At 40.4% G+C, this 25,450-nt stretch overlaps 1 protein-coding gene across 2 annotated transcripts; it reads right to left on the bottom strand.

Moving 5' to 3' along the window:
- Positions 1 to 5,468: 5,468 nt before the first annotated feature.
- On the bottom strand, positions 5,469 to 25,450 carry LOC119801362 (calcium-activated chloride channel regulator 4A-like). Of its 2 annotated transcripts, XM_038311915.1 has the most exons (15): positions 25,283 to 25,450; positions 21,641 to 21,781; positions 21,300 to 21,447; positions 20,382 to 20,490; positions 18,879 to 19,056; positions 16,307 to 16,525; positions 13,963 to 14,190; positions 12,709 to 12,886; positions 11,414 to 11,520; positions 9,182 to 9,397; positions 8,364 to 8,631; positions 7,506 to 7,676; positions 6,285 to 6,527; positions 5,666 to 5,953; positions 5,469 to 5,593 (listed from the first exon to the last, which is right to left on the bottom strand). In XM_038311915.1, exons 1-15 carry the CDS (start codon positions 25,448 to 25,450, stop codon positions 5,469 to 5,471), a joined length of 2,787 nt encoding a protein of 928 aa, XP_038167843.1. The 2 variants fall into 2 exon arrangements, with proteins under 2 accessions (XP_038167843.1, XP_038167842.1); XM_038311914.1 differs by having other exon boundaries at positions 5,469 to 5,953.

Consider the following 25,450-nt stretch of genomic DNA (forward strand, 5'->3'; position numbering starts at 1 on the left):
TTGTTATGAAAGCATATATGACCTAGGCCAAGGTTTCCATTTAGTAAGGCCCAGAGAAGAGATTAGAAAGCTGGTTGAACAAGGTATCACATAGCATAAATATTTTTGATTACCTTCCTTGACCTGAGTCTGTGCCTCCATCCTTACCTCTTTATTCATTTGACAGTTGGCTACTGAGAATTTACCATAATTCAGTTTGTGAATTCTCCTTTGTGAATTATGACTGACTTCTACTCTCATATACCTAACGATTAATGGAAAAGATAAATAACAAATATTCTAAAATGCCAGCTAGTGTTAAATTCTTTACATATCATTTTATAGTGGAAACGTCATAGTGACTTTGCTGTTGCTCGAAACTGGGTGTTAGGAAGAGAAAAGGAATCATTGAAATCTAGTGCATGGATCAGGAGTTGCAGAAATGCCTGGTGGATCAGTGCTGTTACTTATGTGAAGTAAAACAGGGTAGGGAGGGGCTGAAGAATGGTTTTGTTGCTTTTGGACAAATTTGCCTATCGTGTCTTTTGAAGTGACTCGAAACTGTGTATAGCTGTAAGAATGGTTATCGGGTAAACTAAAATTGAAAGAATGTTAGGCAGAGGTGAAGTTCGTGTAAGAGTTGGATCAACCTACATACCAGATAAAGGTTGGATCAACCTACATACCAGATAAAGGTTGGACAATGAAGAGGAAGTAAGTCCAAGCTTGTTATTGTAGAAGCATGGAGAATACAGTTCAGTTATCTGTTGTTTTCCTTATTTAGGTGGGGTGATTTAACATTTCTCTTTGGGGGAATCATATTTCCTCCTTGTAGCTTATGTGTTGAGCATAGGGTGGATACTGGTTCTTTTGTTGTCCTTTTGCCAATGCAGAGACTGATTCATTTCAGCTGATACTCGAGAGAAAGGTGAGCTAATATTTATTGAGCGTGGTGATAGGTATCGTAGTTGCCATGACGAATGAGAGGTTATATCCTGTCTTTAAGGATCTCACCATCTGGAAAGAAGTCAGCACAAGTACATAGCCATTACAGTACGGAGCTACAGTGAGCCTAGGGCAACAGGAAGTTGCCTCCTTTGGGGAAGGAGGTTGGGAAAGATAGAGCATCCTCCTCAGGAAGTTCAGGACCTAGATTAAGACACAGAAATGAACATGATTTACCAGGTGACTCTAAGCTATGAAAATGGAGGACAATGGACAGTGACCATCATGGAGAGTGAGAATAGATTCAGGTTCCTGTGAGAGTAACTGACATAATCGAGAATTCCTAGCAGTCCATGGAGGGCAGATAGATCCCTCTGCATGGCAAGAGGAAATATGAGAATAGAGACTGGAAGGCGAGCTGGGAGAAAGCCTTGAAGGACATTGTCAGTTACATGGGCAGGTCTCACTCCGAGCATAATGCAGAGGCCAGTCCTGTTGGAGCTGCAGAGTTTCACTTTAGAGGATGGGGCTAGCCCCAGCGATAATTAGGCTCCTTTATTTGCCAATCATGTGTTTTCTCTGCTGGGTGACTGAAAGAAAGCAATGAATGAAGTAGACATCCTCACTGCCATAGAGACACATCTACACCCTTAGATTTTTATCTAGTAGCCTGTGTGGGGTGTATCCTGTATCCAGATCATTGAAGAGAGTAATGATGGGGTATAATATGAGGGCCTGCTTGTTGGGGTTACTGTCCTGCTCAGTTCCCACAGCCGGCAAGTCCCAAAGAAAATTACACAGAGAGTCTATATTAATGATAATCTGATTGACCCTTTAGTTCAGGCTTCTTATTAACCTTTATATATTATATTAACCCATTATTCTTATCTATGCTAGCCACATGGCTCAGTACCTTTATCAGTGGGGCAGGTCACATCCTCCTTCTTCAGTGGTCTGGGCAGGACTGGGGAAAGAGCTTCCTTCTTCCCAGAATACTCCTGTTCTCATTGCCCCACCTCTACTTCCTGTCTGGTTTTCCCGCCTATACTTCCTGCCTGGCTAATGACCAATCAGCGTTTATTTAAAACATAATTGACAGGTATAGAATTGTTCTCCTGCACCAATGGGGAGGTTGGACAAAATATAGAATGACCAGGTAGGGAGTACAGTTTCTATTGGCAGGTGACAGAGACAGGCTGAGATGGCATAATAAAAAGAAGAAGAATCTTCTTTTAAAGAAAAGCTATTTATGTGATTGCACGTACCTGAGTGTATGTTTGTGCAGTATGTGTGTGCAGAAGCCCTTGGAAGAGGATGTGAGGGCAAGACTTGTTCAGTGACTGTTGCGGGAGCTCCTTCCACTCCTTCAGCCAATAGCTGCTGAGATACCAGCCCATTGGGGCGTGGTCTCTCTTTTAAAAAAAAAAACGCGGCCACTTCCCTCCACTCGTGCTCTGGTTTCCAGCTCTGCTTCTTGTGACTAGGCTCCCTTCCTGATTGCGCAGAGGGCTGTTGGCTGGGACCGTAATCTGTAAGTTTTCCCCCTTTAAATAAATAACCATTCTATTAATCATAATTCCAAACTGGTGTGGGATTGTTTGTGACTTATGCCTTCAAGTGACTGAGCGTAAGTAGTGAGGAGCTTGGCAGATTATAGGATTGGCTTGTGGTCTCTAATGCGAGTGGCAGGGCAGTGAGAGGCTTTTCTTAGCCTTAGAGAGAAATTCATAAGCTATGAATGAAGATGGTGAATGCAGTGTTCTAGAATTATAATGTTTTCCCACCAACACTGACAAAACAGCTAACCAAACCAAACCAAATCAATACCCAAACAACTTTCTGTAATGTATCCCTAAATTTGTATGTCTACTTTTGGTTTAAAAAATTAAGCTAGTCAGTCATTTGCTCAAACTCCAAATTGTATTGTTATATTGTTTCTGGGAGACATAGCTCTGACTATGCAACCAGAGTAAGAAAGGACACAACCATGGGATCATGCCAAGGTGACTCACCAAGGCATAGCAAGAAATTTCTATATGAGGTGGTCAGTGGATACTGCCTCATAGAACCAGTCAGCAAGCTGGAAGCTGTGAGTGCCTTTGACCTTGTGACCCCTCATCTCTCACTGAAAGCCTTGACTTCAGAAGCACAAAGATGGCCTCTGAGCATAGTAACACATTTGTTAACTGTAGTTGGATTTTTCTTGGACCATCAGCTCCCAAATAATGACATGGAGACTTCTTAGTAAGTATGAAAGCTTGGCCTTATCTTAGGCTTGTTCCCAACTAGCTCTTATAACTTAAATTAACCCATTTATATTAGTCTATGCTCTGCTCTGTGGCTCATTAACTCTCCTCCATATGTCCCAATTTCTCCATGTCTGGCTGGTGAGTTTCTGCCTCTTTGATTCCTTTCCAGAGTTCCTATCTCTGTCTGAAAGTCTTGCCTATCTTCTCCTGCCTAGCTATTGCCTGTACAGCTCTTAGTTAAACCAATCAGAAGGTGACCTGGCAGAGAAACATCTTCAGAGTGTACAGAAAGATTATCCTACAACCATTAACGACTTTAACCGGATTGATTTTTAACAAAGAAAGAAGGAAGAGAAGGTAAACAGAGCGTATATGTACACATAATTGTTTCAATCATTTTACTGAGACACAGCAGAGACTAGTAGAGATTCTATAGTTGAGGGAAGTTTAACTTGAAGAGGCAAGAAAGTATTATAGGAACACACACATAAACATAGAATTGACATATGAGAAAAAATGGGAGAGATTCATGTATATGAGTCTGGGACACTTTGTTTCCATAATAATTTCCAATTCTATCCATTTTCCTGTAAACGCCATGATTCCATTTCTACTTATGACCAGCTATATTAAACTCGATATGCATCATGTACACCATGTCTTCTTTGCCTGATCATGTTGATGAATGTCTAGGATGCTCCACTTTTAGCCATGTTTACTTGTGAGTAAACATGGATGTACACATGTCTCTGTGATGGGACCTAGAGGCTTGTGTGTGTACCCAGGAGAGATTCAGCTGGGTCATGTGGTACTGCTTGCTTTATTCTCCAATTTCCATTCTCACCAACTACATGGAAGGGTACTTCTTTCTTCACATCCTCTCTGGCATTTGCTGTTATGTGAAGTATTACCTTGTTCTAATTGGAGGATTGTAATACCTTGTTCTCATTGGAGGATTGCGATACCTTATTCTCATGGGAGGATTGTGATACCTTGTTCTCATGGGAGGATTGTGACACCCTGTTCTCATGAGAGGATTGTGATACCTTGTTCTCATGGGAGGATTGTGATACCCTGTTCTCATGAGAGGATTGTGATACCTTGTTCTCATTGGAGGATTGTGATACCTTGTTCTCATTGGAGGATTGTGATACCTTGTGTTCACTGGAAAATTGTGATACCCTGTTCTCATGAGAGGATTGTGATACCTTGTTCTCATGGGAGGATTGTGACACCTTGTTCTCATGGGAGGATTGTGATACCTTATTCTCATGGGAGGATTGTGATAACTTGTTCTCATTGGAGGGCTATGAATACTTCCTGCAATGAGAATCTACTCTTCTCAGCCCACTTTCTTTCTCTCCTTAACTGATCTTATCAATAGGCTTGAGCCTCCTAAGTGTGCCTCTGAGTGATGGGTTTAAAACAAGTCTTTGACATATCTTGCTTTTCTCTGGAAAAAAGTCAATAGACTTTAGTTTCAACAATTCTTTCTTAAGACAAGTGAAAAAGTGCATATGTGTTTATATTGAATTGAATGACAAATAGGTGGAATCTGATTTTTAAAAATGCAGTATCTTCCTGGGCCCGGTGAGATGACTGGGAGTAAAGACATTTGCTGCCAAACATGACAGCCTGAGTTTGATCCCTAGGACCCACAGGACAGAAGGAGAGAACCCATGTCCACAAATTGTCTTCTGATATCCACATGCATGCAACAGCACACACACACACAGTGCCATAACATGATATATGTATATATATATATATATACATATATATTCACATGAACACATACATGCATACATGCACATACATACACAAAATAAATAAGATAAATAAAAAGAATTAAAATAGAATCTTCTGTATCCATGAATGGCAGTAAGTATGACCTTCACTATGATAGTGTACAGTTGCTGATTTTGAGTTACTATAATGCCATTAGCTTATATTGATAACACCAAGACCACATTCATTTCTTCCCTATAAATATCACTGATTTGTTCTTTTATGTTGTGTCTTGACTACTTACATAGATACTGTTAGTTTCTCCAGGAAATTTGAAGTATCATTTCAGAAAACTTTGGAATTAGAAAAAAACACAGAACTAGAGATCAATATAAAAACAGTTTTTGTCACTATTTATTTTAAGTGAATAAAATTTTAAATTTGTAGTTTTTCATGAATGGGTGTGCTTAAAGCATTCTTTTAAACCCTCTTGGAATTATTTTTGAGTTCATGATCACATAGGATGTACTTAAAAACTCAGAAGTATCCTTTTATTTGTGTTGCTTTTCAAAACGATGTTTCAGCGTTTGATGAGGATCTTCTTTTCTTTAGGACACAAACAGTGGCACTTAGAATAATACAGACAACTGCAACAGAGCCAACCACAGACAGAACGATAGTGGAAACACTAACTCCAGACTGTGGACTTCCACCAGGACTCCCAGGACTGTCAGGATTCCCAGGGCCCTCAGGCCTTCCAGGACTGTCAGGACTCCCAGGACTGTCAGGACCAGCATCTGCTTGAGGGATGAATAGTATTACTTGTGCGATGTTGGACAGTTCTGAACTCAAATTGCTTTTGTCGACACTTTTCATGGCAATGAATATGTAGGTTGCATTTTCTTCTGAGATGTTTTCTGGTTTGAAGACAAAGGTTTCCTTGGAGTTGGCCTCGTTTGGTAACAGGTCAGTCGTATTAACTTGAAGAGCCTCATCAAAATTGTCTCTTAGGTCAGTGATATTTTCACTTATTCTTATGATATACTGTTGAGCTAAGAGAAATGTTCTGGGTTAGTTGCTGCATCTTACCGTGTTAAATTTCTTTCTAGTCATTCTCAAAAATATTTAACATGTAAAGTATGCTCATATCAAAAGTCTTACCCATTTTTTAATAAAAACCGAGTCTGACTTTAAATTACTGCTAAATGCTACTATCTTTGCATGAAGCAAGATCTGCTTGATAAATTATAAAGTATCAGATCATAAAATTCCCACTTGGTTGAGTTCTCAGTGAGAAATCACTCTCACCTGTAACCTATCTGCTATTGCATCACATTGGACACCTCTCACCTGAGTCAAACCTGCACGACTCTTTGTTCTTACCTTTTCCAGTATCAAAATCTTCTCCCGGTGCTGTCCATGTTAGGCTGATGTCTTCCCCATCAAGCGTGGCCTGAAGGTCTGTGATTTGACTTGGGGGGTACATGTCAGGCAAAGGGCCTGGCAAGTTTGTTGGAACATCAGATACGACAAATGCACCTCCAGATGCTGCTCTGCTGAAATTCTCCAGGACTGGCTGAGTAGCCTCGGTCGTTTCAGGTCTGGGTGGGTTCCCTTCAATTTTACCTGCATTTAAAATTCTCTAGTTTAAACTGGATGAAGCTGCGCTAGTGTTTTTGGAGCTTGGTCAGTCAACTTCCTGACCCTACCTGTTTTTCCTTTTTTCTTTCTCTTTTCCTTTATACAGCTGCATTTTATTATGCACTACAATCATAAGCATTCAATTAATGGGAAAATTCTGCCAGAATCCTTACCAAGATGTTATGAAATAAAATTGGACAACAACTTCCTTTGAAATGAAAACTGCACTGAATGAGAATGTTATGCGATTTGTTATATGAATCAACAAAACAAAATAAAAATAAATCCAAGACCAAGCAAGGTGGCATTAAGCTTAGGCTAGCCTCAAATGCACTTAAGTAGCCAACGTTAACCTTGAAACCCTTATCCTCCTGCCTCTGTCCCCTAAGTAGGGACACAGGAGTGTGTCACCATGCCTCACTAATTTATGCCTTAAGAAAAGTATTGTTTTATTCTCAAGTCATTTCCAATTAGAAACGCATCTAGAGAAATCAATGCCAGTTCTATTCTTGACACTCAGATAACATCCTTTCCTCCATGCTGGACGTGCTAAAGAATAATGCTCCTGATTTACTCCATTGCTTTATAAAAGCCCCCAAAGTCACAAGATAAGGACCAAGGAAAGGAAAACTTAAAACCATTGAAACTCATGGAACCCAGAGGACAGATTTTCCCACTGGCTGGCACTGCAACTCGTAGCATAGTGGGCTGAGTTCTGAGCTGAAAGGTTAACACGTCATTGTTGACATGTAAGGGTGTTCCACACTAACCTAATAATAGCTGGTAGGTTTTCTGTGTCTACTGTTTGTCAGACTTAGATTGAGTTAACTCAGAGGCAATTATATAAAGATCTCATTCTAGAAATGGGGAAAGATACATTTTGAATTGTAAAATGTTTGGAGCCTCCATCATATCAAATCGCTAATATTCTCCCCTGGGTTTATGATAATGTGAGCTACTCACCATTCACTACCCAGCCTGGGATGTAGGCGGCTCTCCTCGATGGATGCCGTAAGCTTTTCCTGGCAGAATTTGTTCCTCCGTCAGCCCGCACTTTTAAGCTGTATTTGCCATTTTCTGAATAAGCTGTGAAGTACCTGGAGTAGACGCCATCATCCTTGAAAGTATCAGCCCCTTATTGAAGACATAAAGAAATAAGTTACAACACAAGATTCCATTTACAGAACCCACAGAGTGCAGTGAGTGCCCCACTCACCCTACAGACGGGAGGACAGAGAACAGCCAGCAAAGGTCCTAGCTTCCTGCCAGTGAGACCTGGCATCTGATGCTGCAGGGCTAAGTCTTCCTCTCTGTGGTGCCTCTACCTTCTCCCGGGTCCTGGCTCTCATGACTAATAGCTTTGTTTCAGCTGTGGGCACTCACTCTTGTTTCTCTCCCTTTCCCTGTCAGGATGCCAGGTTCTGTGCCCCTCCCACAAAATTATTTGTGCATTGTCTTTGATGCTTTGACCATGCTTTCTTGGTGATGCTCCTCCAAGAAGCCTGTAACTAGAATTCTTGCTTATGTTCTCAGTCTTCTGCATGAGCCTGTCTTAGGCTGGAGACAGGCATTGCCTGCCAAGATTAAGAACATGATTTTGGCAGCAGATGACATTTATTGAATGGTTACCAAGTGTGAGATGCTTGCTAAGCACTTTGTAGGACTTATCTGATTGCATTTCCTGCTGGTCTTGCTATTCATCTAGACTCTGTCTGTCTTAACTCATCAGGTTCCCGTCTTGTTGTACCCACTGCCTCAGGAACCCATGACACACTTTAAACTATAAAAATATAGGCTTATCCATGAAAGGCTGCGGCTTACCTGCACCATTATCCAGCAGCTCCAGCTCTTTGATGTTTCCACTATTTGATTCTATGATAGCTGTCACGTGGGCTCCAATGATGGGTGTGTACCCTTGTAGAACTTCTGCGTAAACAATCATAGGGCTGGGGAAACTGCCGGTGTCTCTGTTCATTTTAGCATTTACAGTGATGGGCGGCACAGAAGAACTTGCTGCTCGGGAGCTTACTGTAATTGTTAGTATTTCTTGGTTTGATTTGGCTTCAAGGTTGTAAGTCCAAGTGCCCGCCTAAAAATTTCAATGGAAACATGCAGCAAGCATTTAGAGTCTGACTATATTGTTTTCCATTATGTGACTTTAAAATAGATCACAGAAGTTTTGTGGTTTTATAAAGGTTTTAATTCTTCAGTTACTTAGGCTGAAATGGTTCAGACAGGGAGCCCAGCTAGTGCTGCACATGATGTTTGCCTTGTAATTTCTCAATTGGAAAATAATGTTCTGATAAGTCGGCTTTGGCTTTGCCCTAATTCTTTGGCCTCAATGTCATGGAGTCTCTGTCTCCATAAGGATCAATGAGAAAAGACAGTGCACTCAATCACATAAACTCCTCCTGTTTCTTCCTCAGTGCCCTCAGATACCTCTCCTTTCTACCAATCCAGAAAGCTGTTTTACCTTTACCTGGACATCACAGTTTTCAGGATTGCATGGGCAATTAAAGTATATAAATTTTACTTTCACTCTAAAGATGGTAACATTGTTGGCACTCATATTCATGATGACTTTAGAGACTCTTTGGAAAAATATTAGTTCGGGGGAAAATGAAAAGCTAGTGGCTTACCTGAGCTATTCCTGGGATACTGAGATGGGCCATTTTAGAACCTGTGTCCATTGTGAAATTTGTGACTTGTGTTCCTTTGGGATCCCATAGAGAAATGCCAGGAACTGCATTCTTCCAGGTTACAAGAAATAATGTGTTGTTTCCCACGGTGCTGTCAATTACTACAGTGTCATTCAGCCAGTGATTATTGTTCAATGTGTCTCCCTTACTTTCAAGCTGTTTAAATATAAAACATAAATGACAAAACTTAATGACTACAGAAGAAAATGGTTTTATTCTTCTGTCTACAGATAATTCTTTATATTTAATCTGGAAACAGTCTTATATTGAGCTATCTTAGACCTCTCTCTCTCTCTCTCTCTCTCTCTCTCTCTCTCTCTTCCTCTCCCTCCTTCTCAAAAAGGGTTCTTATGTTGTCATGGTTGACCTGGTCACCCTATGTACTTCAGGGTGGATTCAAATTCCTAGCATTCTCTCTGTCTCTTCCTAAAATCAGATTTGTCACCTTTCTGAAGGCTTATTCCCATGTGACAGCTACAAGGTTGGAAATACAGGGGCTGAAGAAAGGACAGGGTATAATAGGACATTTAAAGTGTAAACATTAGTTAGAAAGTTGAGGCTGTGACCCTGCTATATGTTCTTAGCTTTCTGGGAGAATGCTCGTGCTGACTTTTGGCATCAGAGGATACTAAAACCCACAGAGGGTTAGTCTAAGCTATCTGTATATGTGACATGCTTACTCATCTGGCTGATGACCCAAAAGACAACACTTGGGGGAATTAAAGTATTTTAATTGAGGCAGAGTAAAGGCTTCCAAAGAAAAACAAAGACAGGTAAATGTCTGGATAAGACACTTGTCTAGCACATTGGAGGCTTTAGGTTCCGTTCCTAGGAAGACATAAAAGACAGTTGAGACAAGCTCTCTTGGATAGATTGTTAAAGAGGAATCTTTAAGTGATTTTTTCACACAGGATTGAGGGTGAAGCATTGCACATGGAGTCTGTTCAAAAGAAGGAAAACTGGTTGTGAAGGATAAAATCCTGGGAAGAGAGAAAACAAAACCAGGTCTTTCTCTGAGAGGAGCCATAAAGAAGTGATTCATCTATGTTGAAAGTTCTTAGCTGAGGGAGTCAACATATTACATTATTTTTAAAATCACAAAATTGCAGTTGCATGTTTATCATGTAAACATAATGTTTTGAAACATTATAAATGGGCCAAGAGCTATTTAACACAAGCATTTTCTCACTCCACATTGAGAAAACTTAAATTCACTTTTTAATCTATTGCACCAAATATAATATGCATACTATCAATTATAGTAGTCACTATGCTTAATAATACATCTCCTGAACTTATTTATTACCTAACTGAAGGTTTGTATCTATTTCCTAACATCTCTCTGACACATCTTACCAGGTGATGGATGTTATTATGGTTTTTATTCTTTTCTATGAATTCAGCTATTTTGGATTTCAAGTGTACATGAGGCCACACATCTCTTTGTTCTATGCTTGGTTTATTTCACCTAACATGAAGTCTTAGGCTATCCAGCTTTACCCATGTGAGTGATTCCTAGGGATACCATTTTAGGAAAAATAGAACATACCATTTCTACTCCATCCCAACCTCAACCCCAAACAGCTTCAGCACTAATAGAAAGAAAATTCTTTCAAGAATCACTCTGTTGCCTAAAATTTTGGTCCCAGGTTAAGCAAGCAAGTCTTTAAGTGGATTTGGAGTAAATTTGAGTGTGAATGTCATCCACACATTTTGACTCTTTATCAGCAAGTCTTGGAAAACAAGGTCATTTTGGTCTCACAATGGCATTAGGAGAAATAAATATGGGCACAGTTTTTTCTTTGTATTCCAGGTGCCACCACCAAACCCAAATGCCATTGACTCAGATGATTGTACCATGCTTCCAGCTGGTCCCCGTTTACCTTCGTCATTTCCACCCATCATGCATAGGAATACAGCTTGGCTTTGAAAAATTGTGCTCTCTTTTTGTTTTTCTGTATTTAAAAACTTACTGCAGGTATCTCAAGTGAGGAAGACAGAACTTATTTCTACTCTTTCAACACATGAAAAAAAAGCCAACACTTAAAGTTTTGAACATATCTTATTTATAAATGTCTCCTTTCTGCATGGTTTCATGTGCTCTGACCTTGTACTTTTTCTTGGTTATGGCAAAAATAACCGTAAAACCTCTAGGGATGGAAAAACGCTGACCTGAATTGACTTCTGGGTGACATCAGAATTTTCTGAAGTAAGAGCTCCAAAAGCATCCATGAGACCATTGTTCTGGGCTGCATCTGAAGGACCTTTAAACAAGCCTCCTACAATGTGAATGAATAAGTTATGTTGTTTTTGTAGAACATGTGTACTTATCACATTTTAATGATTAACAAGGTAGCAGTTAAAATAAAGTCAAAGTTTCCATATAGATCAATTAAATTGTCAGAAAATCATTAAGATCATCTCTGAAATGTTAATTGACTATAATGTATCCTAACTCTGAAGCAAAACCCACCTTATCACATCAGTATAGAAACCTCTGTTGAATGAGGTGTGTCATTTTGTTGTTGTTGATAATGAAAGGCACTACAGTTGTGTGAATTTAAACTCACAGATTTTACACAGTCCTTTAGGGGAATTATCAACTCTTATTTATATCATTTAGATTTTTTTCAGAAGAAAATAGATTAGAAGCAGAGAATTGGAAAGACAGAAGAGTTGCTGTATTGAGGTATCTTGACAATAACTGGAGCTGTGGAGATGAACTGATAAGCAGTGGGGACAAGTTCAAAAAAGCACTATTGTTGGTTGGAGTATTCGCGACAAAATAAATTGTATAGGTGGCCATAAAAGTGTTTGAAATGTTAGGAATGTGTATAGCAAGCCACAAAATCAAGTATATATATATATATATATATATATATATCTATATATATATCTATATATATCTATATATATATCTGTTACCATGAAAGCCAAATCAGTGTAGTAATTGATACTTGTATTATTGGCTCTGCATTCTCTACTGTGTTTAACTTTTTTTTTCTACTGTGTTTAAGAAGGCACTAGAAGTATGTAATCAGTTTTCATCACATATGTATATTAAAATAGCAGTCACCATAGTTAACGCTTATCAAGAAATTTTGTATTTTCTCATTGCCTTTTGTTCCTGGAAAAAAAAACCCAGACTTTGTTCAAGGTCCAGCTTGGAAACCTCCACTTTTATAACATGTTGGGAACATGAAAGGCTCATTTGCCTCAGTTTATTTCTATTTTATGCTTTTGCTGTTATGAAGGAGTGTGACCCATGTGTTTGGATTGACAGTTTTATGTGCTTTTTCAGTCTATTGAACTACGAGGAAATGAGGACAGAGGTTGTGTCTGTTTGACTTTGTTCTCCAATCCCTGGCCTGACTTTTGCAGAATGAAGCTTAGAAGAAGTGGTCGAGCATCAGTTCTATATTCATATACAGCAATTGGAAGTCTGTAATATGGCGATCGTATTTCACCTGTTAGAATGCTCATGTTTCTCACAGCTTCCTCATAATCTTCTCCCAAGGCAATGAAGTGAAGTACGGACCCACTCTCTTTGACCTCATCAACACACTGTTTCGCAGTGCTGTCCTCCCCATCACTCAGCAGCACAATGTCAGCTCCATTGTTTTGGAAACCTTCATTTTTAAATACCTGCAAGCGTAATTCAGAATACCATTATTATACTAGATCAGCTATCCTGATGGAGAATTTACAAAAAGAAGTTGAATAGAAAAAGTGTAAGAAAGAAGAGATAAGCCGGGTGGCGGTGGCGCATGCCTTTAATCACAGCACTCGGGAGGCAGAGGCAGGCGGATCTCTGAGTTCGAGGCCAGCCTGGTCTATAAGAGCTAGTTCCAGGACAGGCTCTAGAAACTACAGGGAAACCCTGTCTCGAAAAACCAAAAAAAAAAAAAAAAAGAAAGAAAAGATAATTTCTATTTTAGAATCATAGAATTTATACTCAATAGTCCTGGGAGAGCACAAACATATTATTTTTCTGCCTCCTAAGTACAGGAGATATTTGTTCAACTGAAAGATAGGTGAGCTCAGGCATCATTAAAAAACTCCCATGACTAAATGACAGAGGCATCTGAAAAACCCAAGCAAATAGATATTCAAAATATGGACTGCATTTTCTTCCCCTGATACACTCTGAACAAGTCTACAGCATACGAAATCAGTTGTACATACAGCCAGATGCATTAAATATCAATGTTAAGAGGTGATAGATTCTGCCAGGTGGTGGTGGCGCACAGCTTTAAACCCAGCACTTGTGAGGTGGTGGCTGGTGAATCTCTGATCTGAGGCCAGCCTGGTCTATATTTCAGGACAGCCAGGGCTACAAAGAGAAACTCTGTCTCAAAAAACAAAAGACAAAACAAAGCAAAAATGGAAATGGACTCCAAATTAGAAATCTTTTGGATACTTAAATAAATGTTCTAAGCATGTTGAAGTTAGAGTTATTTACATTTGCTTGAGACACGGTCTCATGTTTCTCATGCTGTCCTCAGATGATCTAGCCAAAGATGATCTTGGCTAGGATTTCTGATCCTTCCAAGTGCTAAGATAACATATATCTAAGTTTCTCTTTTTTGTGTGTGCTTTATCCCAAGACTTTTAAGATTATTTATGTCAAAATGAGGAGGCAAATAAGAACAGTAGCACTTCACAAAGAAAGGCCCTAAAAACAAAACAGAGAACAAGATACATTTGCAGTAGATTTTCACCTCAAATGCACGTCGGATTCCACTGCAGATGGAGGTCCCTCCACGGGCACTTGAAGGCAAGAGTTCCCGAAGTTTGGTTCTGTCAGCCTCACTGTTTATTTGCATCATCTCACTTTTAGTAGTGGCCTGGCTATTAAAGTGTACCATTCCTACCCAGGACCCATCTTCAATGATCTGTATTAGGAAATATTGTGCTGCTTGTTTCAATCGATTGAGGCGATCAGAAATCTGATTGAAAAACGATAAGGAGAAAAAACCTAAGTGATTTTCAATTGGACGGTAAGGGCAGACCTCATAAAAGGGGTGCATGAAGTTTATTGGCAAGAATTGTCTATAACTATTAATTTGTACTGTCAAAGAAAGCAATTGTAATTTTTTAACTGGTAAATATATAAAGTGTAACATGGGACACATAAGAAGGGGCGATTCCCAGTTGCTAACTACCCAAGTTAAAGGTGGAGCTTGCATTGACACTAAGGCAGTGATTCTCATCTTAGTGGCACAATTCCCACTGTAGCCACCTGTTAAAATTTATAACCTACGGTTCAAAACCCCAATCCGACTTTCCTGGTCTTCAAACACAGCTGGACTGACCAATTCAGTACGGAGCAGCTTCCTCAAAGGTGAAATTTACCTGAGTTCCAGGTAATTCCGAGAAGGCCGGCCTGCCCTGTCCCCTTCTGCTAACCTTCCCCCACTGCTTCTCCTCCAGTGGGCTGACTGCATTGGCTTTCTGCTAACTCACCAGCAATGATGACTCTCTTCACTAGATGAATACCCGGAGGGGACACTTCATGTATTTATTTTCTCTAGATCCTCCTTGCAACCCATACCCAAATTTGCTTGGGACCTTCTTGAACCAAATCACAACAAAGCTCCTACATATCCAGAGCTTTGCTTTGCCTGCTTCTCTGTTGCTCTTGTCTTCTTTCTCTTCTGTTTTGTATTACATTTGGTTTGTGTGGTGAGTGTGTGGCTGTCCAAGAATACTTGTGCCACAGCACGCATGTCACGGAACACATGCAGAGGTTATAGGGCAACCTCTATATAATAAGATCTGATCTTACCTTCCATCATCTGAACCAGAGTTTCCTTTAGTCTTAGCTACTAGTACACTGTCTGGGGTAGGCTCCTCATCTCTGAATTAGCAATCTCTTATTTCCTCAGACATTTCTAGGACTACTCGTGTGTGGGAGTTCTTAGCATTCTTCTGTTATTGAGGTTCATTCCACCAATTTCTATTACGCTTTGCCCTTTCAGCAACCACCTTCCCTCATCCACTGAAGCTTTAATTTCTGCTTTGTCATGCCTTTCTCTCTGCCACTGTGCAGTCATTCTGAATGCTTTATCACATGACATCTGATTATTTGTGTTTCCCATCCATCTTGGCAGCTATCTGTTGGCCACACATACATTATGAACTCTGGATTGGATGTGGTTCAGGTTCCTAGCAGAATTCTTGATCTGACTGGGAGAGGCAGAGGCAGTATTGATAAAATATTCAGAAGAAGAAATATGCAAAAGGATCAGCAGCTATACAGTACCCTACGAGTCCAGTCCTTCTCCTGCCAGAAACCAGCCTCTCTCCCAAGTTTTAGAGGGCAGGATTGACATAGGCAGATAGGAAATGGTGAGGGGAGAGAAAACATTACTGGACTATAAAACTATCTGCTTGTTTGGTTTGCTTTCTAAGACAGGCTCCCACTGTGCAACCCACAGACATTGAACTTGCCTAGTTTCCCAAATGTTAGTATTACAGGGACATACTTCCACAGCTCAGCTGAAAGGAATTATAGACTTCTCAAGAACATGCACCTCTGTTTTCAAAGTCTAGCACAATGCCTGTTATTCTGTATCTGATAACAGAATGAAGGAAAGACTACATTTGTTCTTTACGGTGATGCTGTTCTTTTTATGTCTGAGGAGAGCACTTGAGCAGTTGGGAAATAAGATGAACCATGTTAGGCATTCTGCTCATTGATCTTGTTGCTTGAGCTGAAATGGAGTCTAAGCATACACTAATATACCCCAGTCTCATTTTCCTTCATGTGGAGGATCCATGGTTAAAAACAATTTTATTTCAATATTGTGTTCCCACTAAAGGGAATCCCTTAGGTTAGCTGTTCTTAGATATCTTTCTCTAAGCAAAATATTTTTTCAATATCTTTCAGGTTATGATCTCAGGAAGTAATAGTATTTTATGACATCATACAGTTTTTAAAAATCCACATAACAAGTAGTGTTGAGGGTTTATTTTGTTTTGTTTTGTTTTGTTTGTTTGTTTGTTTTGTCTTTCAGTTATCCCCATTCCTACACTATAAGACAAAATGAGCCATGAACTTACAGTCATACTTCCAGACACATCAAGAACGAGGCACGTGATTCTCTCATGGATTTTCAGCAATGAGAAGGTGGGTGGAGAGGGTGGCGTGTCCATGGGCACATTGTCAATAAAATCCTCGGAACTGCTGATTACGTCCCATGTGCTTCTCTGATTGCACTTTTCATTATGTAGACTTGGAGCCTCTTTGTTATGGTTTTCATCTTTGCAGAATTCAGTCACCTAAAAGTGTAGTAAAATGTAGAAAATTACTATTTCATGTACTTAAAAAACGATCTGAAAAATAAAGCAAGTGTATGTTTGGTGTTAGAATGTCAAAGTAATTAAGCTGGTCTAGAAAAGTGGCAGTAGTTGATTCTTTGCTAAGGTCCAGGACCTCATTAGCCACGGAAGCTGGTGATGTTGACAATACCAGGCTCGACTCAAATCCAATTAGACAGCCGTTGGCTGCCACCAACGTGTGAGTGACATTGCACCTTTATGTATATCTTGCCATGCTGGTCATTGTCCTGGCTCATAGGTGTTGCAGTTGGAGAACTGTTTAATTGCTTCCCTCCCTTGGCAGCTTGCATAGTGTTTTTTGGAACCATTGAAGTTAGACCACGGGAAAGAGGCTCTTAGGTTAGAATCAGCTTAGGTCATCTGAGTTCTGTGCCCTGAATGTGTGGTGTATTCAGCAATAGGGGCTAATTATCAAGGCCTGAAATGCAATCAAGGGCTGCATCAGTAATATATTGATTGGACTGCCCTGACCAACCATTTGGAAAGTCTCTTCCACATGGTACTGGAGTTCTTGTTAGTCTGTGGTTCTTATGTAGGGGCACTGCTAGCCAGTGTCTTAAACTCTCTCTCTCTCTCTCTCTCTCTCTCTCTCTCTCTCTCTCTCTCTCTCTCTCTCTCTCTCTCTCTCTCTCTCTCTCTCTCTCTCTCTCTCTCTCTGTGTGTGTGTGTGTGTACTTATAATCTTATATAAATAAAAATATGAAATAATATGATTTATTGAGTCTTAAACAACCATGGTGTGACTTGTCTCTTGTCCCTCATCCTTCCATCCACAGATAGGTGTGGCGGTACTTCATCAAAGAAGTCTATTTTTTACAACAAATGGGGTCCATCCCAAAAAACCACATCTAGATATAATGCAGAGATCAACAGATCTTGTGGAGTCCAGCCCCAGTGGATACATCTACATCACAGCTCCTGCATCTATTGTTGCGGAATATTTAACTATGTAAAGATGTGTTACATTTGTCTATGTTGTGGAGTATTACTTTAACTGTGTAAAGGTGTGTTACATTTGTTTCGGATGCATTCGTTTAATTATAATGATGTGTTGGTTTGTTTCACTTTGCCTGCCTAAGGCACCTAATAAAGAGCTGAATGGCTAACAGCTAGGCAGACAGAAGGATAGATGGAGCAGGCAGAGAAAATAAATAGGAGGAGAAATCTAGGCTCGAGAAGAGTGGGAGAGAAGGAGAAGAGAACAAGGGAGAGAGGTACATGCCTGGGGCAGAGTCAGGTAACTGACAGCCAGATATGGAGACAGCAGGGAAATAAACTATACAGAAAGGAAGGAAGGAAGGAAGGAAGGAAGGAAGGAAGGAAGGAAGGAAGGAAGGAAGGAAGGAAGGAGAGATAAAAAGTTCCGAGGCAAAATGTAGATAAAGAGAAACAGGTTCAGTAATAAGAGCTAGCAATAAACAAGCCTAAGCTAAGGGTGAACATTCATAACTAATAATAAATCCCCATGTCATGATTTTGGAGCTGGTTGGTAGTCTAGAAGAAACAGCTTGCTATGATCAGGGAATATCTTGAAAAGGAGGTAGGAAGATTGTAAGACTGTAAGAGTCAGATTACCTGGAAGTCTGCGAAAGTCTCTACTAGAAATGGCCGCATAAACAAGACCCAGACAATGGCAACTTCAAGGAACAAGTTAATGTGAATGTGGAGGACCCAGACTTTCAAGGGCCCTACTCCTAGTCAAAGAACCACAGGCAACTGGTGGTTTCTGGGAGAAGTATTAAAAACTTATTATTATTATTTTTTTTAAAAAACAAGTCAGGTAGTGGTAGCACACACCTTTAATCCTAGCACTGGGGAGGCAGAGGCAGGAGGATCTCTGTGAGGTTGAGGTCAGCCTGGTCTATAGAGTGAGTTCTAGTACAGGCTCTAAAGCTACACAGAGAAACCCTGTCTCAAAAAACAAAACAAAATAGAGAGAGAGAGAGAGAGAGAGAGAGAGAGAGAGAATGTATTTAACAAATATGCATTGCTCAAGTGAAATATAATTAACAGTGAAGTAGATTTAATATTATAATAGTTAAGAACAATTAGCTAAGTATTAATGTACAGAAGTGCTAATAATATATAATAGCAGATGAGTATTTACTGTGTATGATTGAACTCTACCTTAATACACTTATTTCTCATATCATATTTAAGATCAACTATATCTCAAGTGGTAGCATGCTTACCTAGCAATGTAAAGTGCCTTATTTTCATCTGAATCATCGTTATAACTCTAAGATGAATGAAATCAGACGAGTCACTCTGACACAGTGACTGGCGTACTTACAGATTCGATGCTTTGCATGTACATTATGGATGCCTTTTCTGATTGATCTTTATCAAGAAAGAATTGACAGTCTCTTTCATATAATTTCGTGGTGGAATTAGTTCTGCAACTTCTGGATGTACAGCTGTCTCCTTGGCATTTTCGGACCTGATTCACACCTGTGATACCCAGAGTACACCTAGAAATATAGACGTGAATCTTAGAGGTAGCAGGCATTTATTTGAAAAAGTAGTCCTGCCTCACACTGAGTTTGTGATACAGTATTTCTTGTGTATCTGCCATGACCTTCCCACACTGATGACAAAGGTTAAGGAGGGCATCACAAAACTACATGTTCTCTGATTATTCAAGGAGTATCATTTTATCCAGAGGAAAATGTGGCTGGAATCAGAGTGAGGTACTGCCAAGAAAGGCAATGGAAGAAAGAGTGATGGGTTTGTGTGTTATTGCATGGGGTGGGCATAGGTGGCAGCGATCCTAACAGACAGACCAGGCTTTAGCTGCAAGTCATTTCATCGGCTTGCAGTTCAAATCCAGCAAGAGAATTGTAGATCTAGTCATTTAGGGAAGTGCATAAATATGCCCGTGCCATTATTGTTCCAAAACTGAGGAACATAATGATGCCATCCATATGACCAGTTGTAATGATGTCCTGTAGCAGAAATGACATGTAGCAGCAGCATGGCAAAAACAGAATGTACCCAATACCTTCTAAGACTTGGCAGCGGGGCTTGTGTGGCAGGTCTGCACCCTCTTCTCTGTGACAAGAACCCCAAACCAGGGGGATTTCAACAGTGATGAGGATGCCGATGCTAAGTTTTAAATTAATTTTCCCCAACTATTTTGATCTCTTAATTTCAGAATCAAGATAATGGCCTGTTATTAGTTATGATGCTACACTGATATTTTAAAATGATCTTTGTAAATTCCAAAGAAGTTCTGAATTGGCTCCTTGCAGTTGCTTGATTTCTCACCCAGCCCACATTTCACAGTACTCAGCCACTTTCACTCATTATGGAATGTGAATAACTTTGATATCTCAGCATCTATCTGGTCTAGATGAGTCCTGGCATCTATGGGAGACACGTGTAAATAAAATATGTTTAATAGCCATGCAAATGCTTGACATTGACATTGAAGCTATGGTTTTTTGTTTTGTTTTGTTTTTGTTTTTCCCAAGAAAATGTTTCTCTATGTAGCTTTGGAGTCTTCCTGTCCTGGAATTCTCTCTGTAGACCAGGCTGGTCTTGAACTCACAAGATCTACATGCTTCTGCCTCTTGAGTGTTGGGATTAAAGGCTCGCGCCACCATCACCAGACTCAAAGCTATGTATATTTTACAGTCATCATCTTCAAGGATAATGGTCTAAAATAAGCGTAAAACAGGCTTGTAATATTGCATCTGCTAATTTGGGACAAAAATGAATGCTTGTCATTGGAAAGTAATATAGGGCAGTTAAAAGCCTATTTGTGAGGTCATTCCAGGGTACTTAGGAGTCATACCTTGTTGCTTCAATTTTCTTTGATGAAGCGGCATAGTATGGCTTCTCTTCATTGTACTCATCAAATACTCCCCAGCGAAGATGGGCCCATTCATGGACAAACAGCCTTCCTATAAGAAAAAATTTCAAATACATGATCATAATTCAAGTGGAAAATTTCATATCCCCAAAATTTCTGGGCCAGTGAGGATGGCTCAGTGGGTAAAGGTACTTGCCACCAAACCTGACAACCTGAGTTCAATCCTTGAACCCCATGTAGTAGTGGGAGAGAATTGACTCACAAGTTGTCCTCTGGTCCTCCTAAATACACACACACACGTACACACGCACACACATGCACACACACATGCAAGCACACACATGCACATACAAGCACACACATGCACACACACATGCACACACACACAGACTGCATTTAGGTTTAGATTTTCTGTAGCTCTTGAAGTTTATATTTTGTTTATAAAAGGCTTTTGTATGGAAAGATATTACATTTCTGTATGGGATACTTATTCTTAACTACACATCATGTTAAATCAATGGAACATTAATGGAACATAGGGTGCAGTTACACTAAACTACGATTTGATTTTCAGTTCTTGGGGAGCCAAAGGTCTCACATGTTTTAATGGTTTATGGCCAACTCGGTCACCACCCTAGTCATTCTACTTTATAGCTATTTTGAGGGTGCAATTTTAGGAAAGACAGCCTGAAAATGCCCCTGAAGGGGTTGGCAATGAAAAGAGATTGAGATATGTTATTATAGATTATACAGAAAGGAAAAATAAATCACTTATTTAATGCCTCCCAGCTAAAAAATAGAGCAACCCGGACTTAGATCTAAGCACTTCTGCTCCAGGGTCTGTTCATTTAATCTGAGTAAAGAGTTGGTTGTTGCAAGTGTGTAATGTTTAAGCCCCACCTTTAGGTCCATATTCAGCTTCTTTTTTCCCCAGCACAACGTCGGGAGTGAAGTGGATGTATTCTCCTCTCTCTCCGCAGGCTGTGAACTGCCGGGTGTATGGTTCATCTATGCCCGGGACGGCAGGGGGTGCAACTTTAACATCTGCCTGAGAATGTTTAAAAAGATCGTTAAAACTTGAAGAGCAGAAGAAACAAGTTAGAAAGACTTGTTTCATTCGTAAATGAATCAATTTGTGCCCAAACTAGCAAGCACCAGAAAACATTCTCTCTCTCTCTCTCTCTCTCTCTCTCTCTCTCTCTCTCTCTCTCTCTCTCGGTATAGAAAAGATTGACACTTACATGTGCGTAGCTCTCCTGTCCTGGCCTCCTGTACTGAGGTTTGTTTCCCCAACTCTCAGGAATTAATATAGATACATTTTTTAAATAAAATCTTTTTTCTGTGGCTTCAAACATGTATGTAGATGCTGCAGTCACCATTTCCTATTATCAAAAGGAAAAGGAACATGTAAAGGAATATGTAGAAATGGCCAAGCAAGGGTGGTGTCACACTGCAGGACCTCATCAGGCAGTTACTACAAAAGTAAACCATTCATCGAGACCATTCAGCAGTGGTCTCCGTCCACACTTCCAACCTATCAATCCCAAACTTGCTTCACCCTGCAAGGATGGCTGGCTGCTTGGTGATTGCAGTAATTGATTCATATGAATATGTACTTTAGAGTCATTTATTTGGTTCTAATTTTGTGTTACCACTTTCTGGATGACTTATAGAATGCTCCAAAGCCCAGCGACCTTACTCTTTAATGGACACAAGTCTGGAATGAACTAAGAAATAGTCTAAGACTGCTTGATGCCATTCCTGATTTCAAGAAACTTGGGTCAAAAGCATCTTTAGCAGATGAAAGCGAAGGAAAATAGCCCACAGAAGTCATCAGGATGGGACTCTCTGTACTCCTAGAAGGGCTGGGAATGCTGTACACTTGGAGGGAGGTACAGTGGAAAATTCTATAGCAGAGAATTGTTGCCCTGCTACCAATGTGAAAATACATGATTTTCCTCAGTATCAAAGTCACTATGATTTATTAAAAGAATTTCTCTTTACAGAGTTCCTGTCTAATAAAAGTAAACAGTAGGTGAAAACCACCCAAGGCAGCCTGTTCCTTACATCCAGAGCTCTCAGTGGTAAGTAAAATATAAATAGATATAAAAGAAAGGCAAATAAGTAAAGGTAAAAATATCTTTTTCTCTCAGGAGCCATCTTGCTCTCCTCTGCTGTGTTTATCAGGGCAGACCCCTCTGGCGCCTCCAGCTTTAACTTAGCCTGCATCAGAACTGCTCCTCAAGGCTCCTCTTTCCCTCTGCTCCACTCTGAGAGTCCAGGGTTCTGACTCACATGTGTGGCAAGAAGTCAGCAAAGTCATTAGTGAGTCATCATGAGATGATGAGTCAGAAGACTGGAGGTCAGAAGGCCTAGTGCAAGAAGGCTGTGAGGAACTCTAAGGCACGCGGGAAGTTGTTCAGCACCCACAGAAGGACCATGAAAGAATTCTCTCTCTCTCCCTGTATGCCACCCCCCCAACATTTTAAAGAGAGATATGTAGTTTGTCACGTTCTGCTGGAACAGGGGGCTCTCTGTATCCAGGAGACAACAGTGTTTTGATGGCTCAAAAGGAGTTATGGATTGGACCAGTAGGCTTGCTGTGTACAATTGTGTAGGTTGTGTATTATATAGCCCCAGGGACTGCATTTCCTGTAGAGTCTCCATGGCCACTGGCTATCTTGGCTAGCAGTGTGTTCTTAGGTCATGGAGAGATGTCAGAGACCCTGTAGGTGACTGCCATCTCCAGGGATACCCCAGGTGCTCAGTAATGATTCCTCAGAGTTCTCTAATCAGTTTTCTAACCTATGATAGTCCTTCTAAATTCCTCCTCAAAATTCCTATAATGTTTTTGATTTCTAAAAAGTGAAGTGTCAGTGTTTGCAAATGTGATCATGTTTTAAACCCAAAAGGAACACAAACACAAGGTACAGAAGGTACTTAAAATGGAGACTCTCAGGCCATGAGTGATGGGAGTTTTGCATAAATCATTGTGTAATAAGTAGATGATGGCCACTCACAGAATTGCCTGATGAAATAGGACTTTGCAAGAGGCCAAGTTTCAAAAACCACTAAACTATAGACATGTTGGCAAAGGACTGCATTTCTCCTTGTAATGTTCAATAGAAGACCATGCTAAGAATACATTATTTTTTGTCTCTAAAAATACCTAGCAAATAACCTGTTTCTGAATTCAAAAAAGGTTGAAACTGACCCTTTACCCCCAAACACCAAGAATCTTTCCTTCAGAGTTTGTTCTCATTGGCTATAGAAAAAGCAATCTTTATCTTTTAGAGCTCAGAGTACCAGCAAGTATCATCTCTGAGTTGCAGTGTAGTTTCCAGAATGACAAGAGGGTGCCAAAGGAAATCACCAGAGACAGTTCAGTTCATGCCCAGTAGGGAGTTCCGTGGGCAGCAGTAGGACCCCTAGTGGGCAGGAGCTGAAGACAAGAAGTAGAAATGTCAAGTGACCAGTGGAGCTGTAACGCCAGTCTCCACATGGAATGCTAGAGTTGGAAGAAACTTCAGCAAACCAAAGTCCTCAGTTGTGTGACTGGGTTCTTTCTCTGTTGCCAGCCATCTGGTTGACTCATATTCTCGACACACTGTTGCCTCTATGTTATCTAAGGGTATACTTTACAGTTCATTCTGGATTCAGATCCCTGTCTCTTTCCTGGATGTCTGAAAAGCACCGCAATCTGAAACTACGCTAAACTAATTCCTCCCCATCACCCCAGATTGGTCCAGCTCTTTCTTACTTGGAATTTTCCTTCCCAGCTGACGAAAGTTCTACCCAAGTATTTAAGTCAAAGTTGTGAAGTTTTTCTTGCCTTTTAAAATTTCCTCCCTACCTGTCCCTTCCCACACATGTAAATCAACAATAGTATTGTTTTCTTATGCTCAAAAACATGTTCAGAGTCATACACATTAATCATTCCTGCTACCTCATTGTCATCATCAACATCCCTACTGGCCAGCTACAGCCTAGATCCTTCTGCATCCCTACACTACAACGTTCATACAGTGGATGTGATAAGTGCAAGCCTTCTATAGTTTTAAGTAGTCAGGATGGTCCTAGAATAGACGCCAAAGTGTCCATAACCTCCACTAAGATCTCCCTAATGGAGTCTCATATCATTCAAAGGGAAAGCAAAAACATCCTTTTCTAATGGTCTGGACTCTGCCACCGTATGTGACCTTATCCCAGCTCCTTTAAGCCTCCCTTCCTGCTGCTTATTCGCTTTTATTTCCTTGATCGCGCAAGATGCTATCACCCCCATGGCGCTCTCATCTCTTCTCTTACTCATCTTGGGGTCTGCTCAGATGTCACATCATGAAGGAGGGCTTCTCTGGGTATCCTGAAGGAAACAGTTACTAGGCTCTTGCATACTGCAGCAGCACCCTGCTCTGTCACCCTTCCCCGACTTTACCACCCTTGCCTACAAATATCACATCTGCTATCCCACTCACTTTGGTATCAGTGATGACTCTGAAAAAGAGTACAAACCCTATAGTTCTTTTTTATTTTAGCTTATTTCTTTTCCTTCAAGGATACAATAAACATATGTGTGTACGCACACGATAAATAAGTAGATTACAAAAACAGAACAAATCTAATTTCTAAATTACACACCAGGAAACAAGATCAGAGAGGCCTCTGCTTTGTCTTGGATCTTAGGCTAGAAATCAAGTCCCTTCTAGAAACTCTAGGACTTCCCTCTAGAGCATTTTAGAGCCTTCACCTCACTCTGCATTCCCAAACCAACCACACAGTGTTTGACCTTGCCAGAGCACTCAGAGGACTCCATAGGAACTCTTACAACTGCTATTAACCTTTCCACTCCTCAGAGCATGAACACAAGCAAGCCCATCTTCTCTTACCTGTATCCCTTCAATTATTGCTTCATCTTCTGGCATAGCAGGATCGATAGCAACAATAACGTCCTCATAGCCATTCCCATTCAGCTTCATCAGGGAAGAGTCTGACCCCTGGAGCTGGTACAGGAGGAGGAGGAGGAGGAGGAAAACAAGACCCCTGGAGAGCCCCAT

This window comes from Arvicola amphibius, chromosome 14, assembly GCF_903992535.2.
Source record: "Arvicola amphibius chromosome 14, mArvAmp1.2, whole genome shotgun sequence".
Lineage (NCBI taxonomy): Eukaryota > Metazoa > Chordata > Mammalia > Rodentia > Cricetidae > Arvicola > Arvicola amphibius.

Coding starts and splice junctions, on each gene's coding strand:
- LOC119801362 (XM_038311914.1), bottom strand. CDS start 25,450: ATGGGGCTCTCCAGGGGTCTTGTTTTCCTCCTCCTCCTCCTCCTCCTG. Junction 14,191..16,306: donor ATGTGTCTGGAAGTATGACT/GTAAGTTCATGG, acceptor TTTTTCAATCAG/ATTTCTGATCGCCTCAATCG. Junction 7,677..8,363: donor GCTGCTGGATAATGGTGCAG/GTAAGCCGCAGC, acceptor GTCTTCAATAAG/GGGCTGATACTTTCAAGGAT.